The 8,784-nt window shown below is 47.4% G+C and overlaps 1 protein-coding gene across 4 annotated transcripts; it reads right to left on the minus strand.

Moving 5' to 3' along the window:
* Nucleotides 1–1,379: 1,379 nt before the first annotated feature.
* On the minus strand, nucleotides 1,380–8,201 carry Smug1 (single-strand-selective monofunctional uracil-DNA glycosylase 1). 4 transcript variants are annotated; one of them, XR_009225962.1, is made up of 5 exons: nucleotides 8,156–8,201; nucleotides 4,242–6,839; nucleotides 2,546–3,254; nucleotides 2,436–2,461; nucleotides 1,380–1,724 (listed from the first exon to the last, which is right to left on the minus strand). XR_009225962.1 is itself a non-coding variant. In XM_046436101.2 (4 exons), exons 3-4 carry the CDS (start codon nucleotides 4,530–4,532, stop codon nucleotides 2,727–2,729), a joined length of 819 nt encoding a protein of 272 aa, XP_046292057.1. In that variant the 5' UTR covers nucleotides 4,533–4,543; nucleotides 6,650–6,839; nucleotides 8,156–8,201; the 3' UTR covers nucleotides 2,322–2,726. The 4 variants fall into 4 exon arrangements, 3 of the variants coding, with proteins under 3 accessions (XP_046292057.1, XP_046292054.1, XP_058432254.1); XM_046436101.2 differs by lacking the exon at nucleotides 1,380–1,724 and having other exon boundaries at nucleotides 2,322–3,254; nucleotides 4,242–4,543; nucleotides 6,650–6,839; XM_046436098.2 differs by lacking the exon at nucleotides 1,380–1,724 and having other exon boundaries at nucleotides 2,322–3,254; nucleotides 4,242–5,436; nucleotides 6,650–6,839.
* Nucleotides 8,202–8,784: the final 583 nt, after the last annotated feature.

Raw genomic sequence — 8,784 nt, forward strand, 5'->3', positions numbered from 1 at the left:
AAGAGGAAGGGGGACTAAGGCATGTGACAGTGCAATGCTGTAAGGCAATTATGATGCTATCTGGGGTCTACACATACTCTAAAGGTTTAAGGGCACAGTCCCCAACAAAACTATCTTCACTTCAGATGCAATTCCCAAGTTTGGGGGTCCCCAGGCCACCAACACTTCTAACCAACTGGCTAAAAATACAAGGGTTCCCACAACCCTTCAGGTTCAATAATTGGCTAGAGACACACAGAACTCAGGACAACACAGTATAATTGTTTAAGTACATTCTTTATTATTATAAAGAATACAAATCAGAGGCTGGGGGTACGGCTCAGTGGTAAAGCATGTGCTTAGCATGCATAAGGCCCTGGGTTCCCTCCCCAACACTGCAGAAAAGAATGCAAATCAGGACCATCCAAACACAAAGAAACATAAGCAAGATCTGGACGTATTCCAAACACACATCCATGTCCTTTGCCTATAGAACCAGGACATATCACCTTCCCAACACATCCATGTTTTTACCAACCAGGAAGATGACACAAACCTTGGTGTTCAACATTTTTATTAGGGTTTCTTTACAAAGGCCTAATTGATTGAAATAAAGGGCCATGTGGTTGCACTCAGTCTGTGTTACCGTCTCCTCCCTGGAGATCAGGCTGATACATCACCCAGAAGAAAGTCCCAATCCTCCAAGTGTTAGTTGGTCTTTCTGGCATGGTCAGCCTACATCCTGAGTCAAATCTTAGCATAAAACTCAGCTATGGTCCAAGATCAAATTTCAACACAAAGTGTGGTCTATGGTCAAATCTCAACATTGTTAATTTCAGGTGTGGTTTGGAGGACCCACCATAACAAAGACACACCTATCACTGGGGAAATTCCCGGGATTTAGAAATCTCCCTCTCAGGAACTGAGGACAGAGGCAGGTCAAATTCCTTTCTATGCTAAGAGGGGAGGATAATTTATTCTAAAGATCTTAATTTTGAAATAACTGGAGATGACCTGTGTCCCAAGAAATCAGGAGTAAACCATGTGTTCCTCAATAAGATGATATCAAGGCATGTTTTGCTTCCAACTTGGTTCACTTTCCCAGTTCTTAAAAAAGGGGCACCCAACCAGCCAGCCATTCAGCAGACAAAAAGAAATGAGTCAGATGCCAGGCCACCCCATCCCTGTTTCCCATGTACCCCAAGTATCAGAAAAACTACTAGACAAGCCACTACCCCCACCCTGCAGCTTTGCTGAAGCATTTAGAAATCTGTTACATCCCTCCCCCAGCTACCCAAGAAAACCTTTTGCAAACAGTGAAGAGGTATGTACAGAAAAAAAAATCTCAACAACAGATCTCCCACCCCTGACATGCAGAGGGGAAAAAAGTACCACCACAAAAGAGTTTAGGAACTTTTAATGCTTAAATTGAAGAATGGCAGGTTGGGTTTTCATAAAGTCATGATCCATTTCTGGTAGGCAAGACTTCCCGACCCCAGCCAGGCTTTCAAAGTGGAAAGGGGTTTCCTCTGTAGTGCAATGACTGCCCAACCCAGACAGAAAGCAAGAAAGCTATGTAGTGAGCACCCGAGTGCCAGGCCATCACAAGGCACTTCAAGTGTTTTCTCAGTTAATCCTCAAACAACCCCGTGAGGGAGGTATCTCCATTTACAGATGAGGATCCTGAGACTTAGAGAGGTTAATCCATTTTTCCATCAGAGTTCACAAGTCTCACAAAAAGAATACTAGGAATATAAAAATAACATAAAAAGAATAAAGTTTATGAGTCTCAAAGCTAGGATAAAAATCCAGGTTTTCTGACTTTTCTACACTGCCACACTGAATTCTCCCTCTGATTTAGCCTCAGTCTCCCATAAAATGTTCATTTACGTGTTTGTGTGGGTGTGAGTGTGTGTGAGTATTACTAGGGACTGAACCCAGTGGCACTCTATTACTGAGCTGCATCCCTACCTCTTTCTATTTTTTGAGACAGAGTCTTGCTAAGTTGTCAAGGCTGGCCTTGAACTTGTGATCCTCCTGCCTTGGCCTCCCAAGTTGCTGAGATTATAGGTGTGTAACACTGGGCCCCACTAGAATTCACTCTGAACATCATGTTCCGTATTTTGTCCTGATCCCTATGAGAAAGGAATCAGCTGGCAGAAGCTATTCTATGAGGATGGATAAGGATCCTGGCAAGATTTTTCCTCTAGCTGGGAAAGAGGTGGTGGAGGTAAAGGGATGTCAACTCATGCTGTATGCATGTATACATATCACATTGCATCCCATTAATATGTACAACTAATACATGTCAACAAAAAGTAAAAAATTAAAGACTTTTTTAAAAGTCTTTTCTCTGAAATAGGAAATTTGACCTTTTGAAGTTCCTGTCTAGGATACTTAGCTGCATAGGGACTCCCAAGGAAATAATGAGGTAGAGCAGTATGCAAGAAGCCCACCTTCTGCTGATTCTGTGGAGCCAACACTGTAAGACAAAAGGGGCAATGCTCAAAGGACAGTCAAGGACACAGGAAGCAGGAGGGTGAACAGGAGTTGAGTAACTACTCACCCTGGTAATTAGAGACTGCCTCTGCAGGCTGGGGGACAGTTCAACAGATCAAAGAACATGTTTCCTGGCAACAGAAAGCCCAGGAAGGCCCTGTTGCACCAGTCCAGGCGGTGTGTAGTCATCTGCCTGTGCAAGAATGACTTGGGGGCCTTGACTGTCCTAGGCCAGGCCCTAGGGACACTCATTTTGTTAGCAGAGGCAGCAATCCCAACTCATTGAGCCTTTCCTTGGCTACCACCTCCCAGCCCTTGTTGGCCTGTGGGCTCCGGGGAGAAGGATGCAGGAGCCCCTCCACCTGGACCTCTGGCATCAGACCTGCCAGGGCCCGTCGTGCCCGCTGCTCTGCCAGTCGCCCCACTCCTACTACCAGCCGCACCCCCAGCAGCTGCACCTGCCGGCAGAGGGCTGCGTCGCAAATCCCAAGAAGCTGTTCTCTCTGCTTTGCAGGCAGCTCAGCAGGGGTGAGGTTGCGCCCACTGGGAGCCAGGAAGAGCAGAGGACACAGATTGTGGACAAAGCAGTGACGGAAGAAGACTTCAGGCTGTCCACAGAGGTTCCGGAAAAAGCCCCAGAATCGGGCACCGCTCACCTCTGTCTGTGGGCACTCCAGTCCCAGCACTGGTCGCTTGGGATGCTCCTGGGGAGGAGATGACACAGACCCCCCAATGCCCAACCAGTCTCGAACCATGCTTACTTCCCCAAAGGGCACCTGTAGGGAAGGAGAGAGACATGAGGGCTTCAACTAGAGATCTGATGCCTGGGCTCTGGACCAAACGAACCCTTTCCACCTTTCAGGAGGATCCAGTCTGGGTACTCCCCACACACAACTTAATCCAAAGGTCTGAGACAAGGACTCCTGGCTCTGCGCTTTGATCCTATCCTTCTTTCTCCATTTTTTTCATTGTGGACTGTAATCCAGAAAACCTATTTGTTTGCCTCTTCCCCAACAAGGGACATCTGAGCCTATTGAGGGCTTGATGGTTACTACAGGGACAGACAGGTGACCTGAGAAAGAAAGGCCACCAAGGTTAAAGGAGGCAAAGGACAGGGATGACCACCGCTCTCTGGATGCTCTCTCCAGCCCCAAGCCTCAGGCTGTCATTTCCATCGATCATCATTGATCACCTTTCACCACCCAGTTGGGGTCAATAAAAGCGATTGAGCCTCCTGCCCTGAGGCCTCTTCCCCTCCCCCACCTGCCAAGCACCCCCTCTGAAAGGCAGTCACTCATCCTGAGCCCTGAAAGGAAAGCAGATGGGCCCTGGAGCCTAGCTATTCTGAATCTCTCCTCAGCTGAGAAACAGAACCAGGCTGCCCAAATGCCTGCTTCTCTTACATACCCACCCTGCCAATCAGTCCTCCCTGAGGACCCAGCAGTCCCCCTCCTGACCCCAACCACTCTAGGGACAGGGGAGATCCGGGAAGGGAAGGTAAAGATGGGGGATGGCGGAAGGAAGAGCTCTCAGATGCAATTAGTGGACAACTCACAGGGGAAACGGAACTACCATTAATGTGTTTGGTTAACTACGGGCAGAGAGGCCAAGAGAGTGTCTGAGACTACAGGAGCCAGTGTGTGTATGGGGAGGATCCAATCACGTCCACAGCCCTGTACATGCTCCTCCTCCATAGCACACCCAGCCAAGCATCCACCTTGGTGCCTCCCACGCCACCCACCAGGGGAAACCATGCCCTTTACCCCAGTCTGAGCCATGCCAAAAGGTCCCGGGTTCATGCCGAGGAAGAGCACTTCCTTGGGGCCCTGGCAGTAACGAGTCACGTAGGTGCGATGTGGCTCCCATGCGTAATCCACTGGATTGTAGATGATGCCCACAGGCTCTGAAAACTGCAGTTGCCTTAGCTCAGCATTAAGCCGAAGCTCCTCCTGCAGGAAGCCCTCAGCCAAGCTTTGAGGACATAGCTGGGGCTCCATCAGGGCACCTACAGGCTCGTGGAGGGGCCCCAGTGGGAAAGCCTGGGGTACAGCCATGCTGCTGTCACCTGGAATAGAGGAGGACAGAGGTCTCATCAGCCCTCAGCCCAGAGTGGAAGAAATCTATGCTGGGTAGGGCCCCTACTACCATTTTCCTGGGCTCAGAAGAGACCTAGGAAATCATGTTAGTAATCCATCAATTGTCCAGTAGGCCCAAGCTCACCTCAGTTCTTGATAATGAAGGCTCTTCTCCTCCCCACTTTTAATTTCCTTCCTCTTTATTCATCACCCAGAGAAAATGAGCCAAAACCACCAACCATCCCCCACTCCAAACCTCCTTCCATTAGGCATGAGTCTGAGTCACTAGTTCCTAGGCCATGCTGAGCATACAGTAGGTTTCAATACACATTTACTGGTGGCATCCTCTCTGCACAATGTCATCCTTAAAACAAGTCCAGTCAGGATGGCTGTGTCCTGGAAACCACTGTGCTGATGAATGAGATGCAGGTGCACAGCCACAGCCCAGAGATCTGCGAAGGCTAATTACAATAGCTTCCAGGTGGTGAGCAATTGCTCTAAGCCACGTACACTTCATTGATCTTCATAACAACCCCATGAGGTGGGTATTATTGCTCCCATGTTACAAGCGAGGAGACTGAGGCTTAGCAAGATCAAGCAATTGCCCAGGGTCACACAGTTAGAAAGTAATGAAGCTGGGATTTGAACCCACACTATGCTCTCAACCACCCACTCCCATCTTGCCTTAGATGGTTTTATCAGCCCCCCCACTAATTCTACAAGCCCTTAGCCCAAGCCCAATTTCTTTCACACATTCAAGATTCCTCAGTGGTGAGTAGGATGATTACCAGACTCAGAACAGCCTTGCAAGCAATGCAACCGTGGTCAGGGCCTCAAGTCTCTTCATCCAAATACTAAGAATAATAATACCCACTTCATAGTGCTGTTATAAGGATGAAATGAGATGTTATATATAGGTGAGCAGAGGAATGGGAGAAAGAGGGAAGAAAAGGGAGTTAATTGCAAAGCCATTCTTTCCCAGCATTCCTATCCAAACCCACTGTTCCAAACTGACCATTCCACTTACAATTTCAAAATGGCTTCCCTACCAAAACTACCAAAATCGTGCACATGCCATTACTAAAATCCCAACCAAATAGATTCCTTAAGTTAACCAGACATCATTCAACAGCCATCCAGTCAACTTGGATTATGACTTTCCCACCCTTCCACTCATCCAAATGATACCCAGCCTCCAAAATGAAGCTCAAACCACCCTTTGATAGATTCCCAACCCCACACACAAGAAGGGAGGCTGTGAGGCCTTAGTATCTGCATTTTAAACAAGGTGATTCTGATGGTTAGTGAAGGCATGTCACCATGCTTAGTGGAGTCTTCACAAATTCACATCTTGCCTCCCCAATTAGACTTCGGTAGGTAATAGGCCAGGCCCTGTTCAATTTCCCTCCATAATTCAAGGTCCTGGTCCTTATAAGTACTCAACAAACACCTGTTCAGTGCTGGCCATCCTTACTTTACCAATCTTGTTTAAAAATACCTTCTATCAGTTGTACTCCATGTATGTATAACATGTCAAAATACATTCTACTGTCATGTACAACTAAAAAGAATAAAAAATACCTTCTACCAAAGAACCATTATTTTATGAGTGTATGTACACACACACACACACATATGCTAGGGGTCAAACCCAGGCCTTGAGCATGTTAGCAAGCACTCAAGTACTGAACGACATCTGTAGCCTTTTTAAAAAATGTATATGGTCGGGTGCAGTGACACATGTCTGTAATCCCAGTGGCTCAGGAGGCTGAGGCAGGAGGATCATAAGCTCAAAGCCAGCCTCAGCAATGGCAAGGCACTAAGCAACTCAATGAGACCCTGTCTCTAAAAAAAATACAAAATAGGGCTGGGGATGTGGCTCAGTGATCAAGTGCCCCTGAGATCAATCCCCAGTACAAAAAAAAAAAAAGGTATATGTATGTGTGTGTATGTGTGTTTTACTTTCGTTTTTGTGGTGTTTAGGAACTGAACCCAGGGCCTTGCACATGCTAGGCAAGCCCATCGCCGGGGAACCTGTGCTAACCAACTCTCCTCTGCTTCTTTATCATCAGTTCATTCAAAGCTCAGTTGCTTACTTGGCACTCTGCTTGCTTCTCACAGTTTTCCAGGCTCTGGGTGTGTTTCCATCACATGTGGGCCTCCCACAGGGCAGGGACTACTCCTTTTCAATCTCCAGACAAGTACAACCTCTTCCCCAGATGAGGTTGTTGTTTCAAGATTGACACAATAGGTTGACAGATCAAGTTATTGTGTTCTGATCCTAGCCTAGGAAAAGTGGAAAAAGAAGAAAAAAATTCAGAGGCCCAACTTAAGAAGTTTTCAAGACTGATCACAGAAGTCTTTAACTGATCAGTCCATGTGGCTCATATGAAAGGTGAAAAGGTGTGATAAGTGCAAATGATTCAGGTTACCATGCTTTGCAACATTAAGGGATAACTGCTCTAATTCTAGGATGTCTCTGAAGTGTAAGCTGGATCTAGAGACCTTTGCATTTAGAGATCTGAGCTGAAGACAGCAAGAATGGGGGTATGCAAAAGTGACAAGCCCTTATTTTCAGTGTTCCAGAGTTTCAATGCCTGATCTGATAGGAAGACAGGGTAGAAGTCAACTGTCTTGACTTCTAGTCCTGGTTTCATTTTTAAGAATGTGCTCTTGAGCAAGGCATTTAACTCTCCTCTATGAAAATCACATATGCCATCAATCTATTACCAGCTGTTAATTTTTTCCCTATATTTGAATCTTTTATGTGACAGGCACTATGGCTCTCTTGGTGGGGAAGAAATTCAAATGAAATTCAGGCTTTCAGTAAGATATAAACTACTGTGAGAGGACAGAGAAACAACTAACAGTAAGCCAGTATAACTTGAGCTTTAACATCCTGAACAGAACATTACAGGAGCCCAAAGGAAGGATTTGATAATGCTACCTAAAGTCTCCAAGAACCAAAGGCGTAAGAAATGTAGATGCTTTATAAAATAGGCCTGCGGGATCAAGGCTTTCTCATGGGCGCAGGCGGAGGTTTTGTCTGGTGGTGGTGTTGGCCTCCTCAGAACCAGAAAGAGAGGTGAAATAGCCTTTTTTTAGTCCATATCAAATTACATTAAGTGCAAAGGCAGCGGAGTGTGACTCTGAGATGAGTGTGGCCACCAACGCTAGACTTCAGATTGGAATCAAGTCGAGGAAGTTTATTAGAAGTCCAAGACACGAGCCACCACCCTGCCCCTTGCAAGCACTGCAGGAATCCATAGGGAAAATAAGCAAACCCTTAAACCAAAAAATTAGAGCATGGACTCAAAAAGGCTATTTCACCCCTCTTTCTGGTTCCGAGGAGGCCGACGACAGCAGCACCAGACAAAACCTCTGCCTGCGCCCGCGGGCTCCGCCCGACGGGAAAGCCTTGATCCCGCAGGCCTCCCAAGCGGTTCCCCGGGCTCGGCTGCCCCTGCGCCGGAGCAGGCTTCAGACGGAGCGAAGGCCCGGAAGAACCGACACTCGGACCACCCGCTCGGCTCCGCCCCGAGGGCCCTGAGAGCCCCCAGCCTGCCCCTGCGCCCAAGATTCCCGGCCTCCCGCTCCCTCACCTGGACCAGCTCCCCATCCGTTTCCGGTTCCTGTCCCCCCACGCCCGGCGAAAAGGACAGTGGGAGTCGTAGTCTAAACTATATAGGGGAGGCGATTGGCGTAGCCTGAGCCACTTCCGCCGGAAATACACAAATCCCCGGAAGGCGCGCTAAAATAATTCTAAGCGCCGCTGGGAATTGTAGTTTATTCCTATCATCAGGGCTGAATCAAGAAGTCTTGAAAAGTGAGGGGCCGGGCTCTGTAAGGTCCTAACTCTAAAATTCACTCACAACTACAGGAAGCTCCAACTATTCCCAATCCTTCACCCATCTGAGGGTATTGACAGTGGCTAAAGACCTTTTCCAGTCCCCCTGCTGCTCCAGGTATGAGCTCTCCTTTTCAGCCCTCCAGGAGCCATTACTGTATATAGAAAACGTACCAAAACATTTCTGGCATCTCCTCACAACTCTTTGGCAACAAGCGTCCCCCATTACTGTACAAGCCCTTCTTATAGATTTACCATTTTGACTTTTCTCCTTCTTCTGCTATGCTATCTGCCTAGCCCTATAATCTTCTATGTTAGTCAGGGTTCCCCCAGAAAAACAGAACCAATAGGCTATCTATCTTTTTATCTATATGAGTAGATTTA

Source organism: Marmota monax, unplaced genomic scaffold, assembly GCF_021218885.2.
Source record: "Marmota monax isolate L192 unplaced genomic scaffold, Marmota_monax_Labrador192_F-V1.1 WCK01_AAM20220418_F8-fsc00012, whole genome shotgun sequence".
Taxonomy (NCBI): Eukaryota; Metazoa; Chordata; class Mammalia; order Rodentia; family Sciuridae; genus Marmota; species Marmota monax.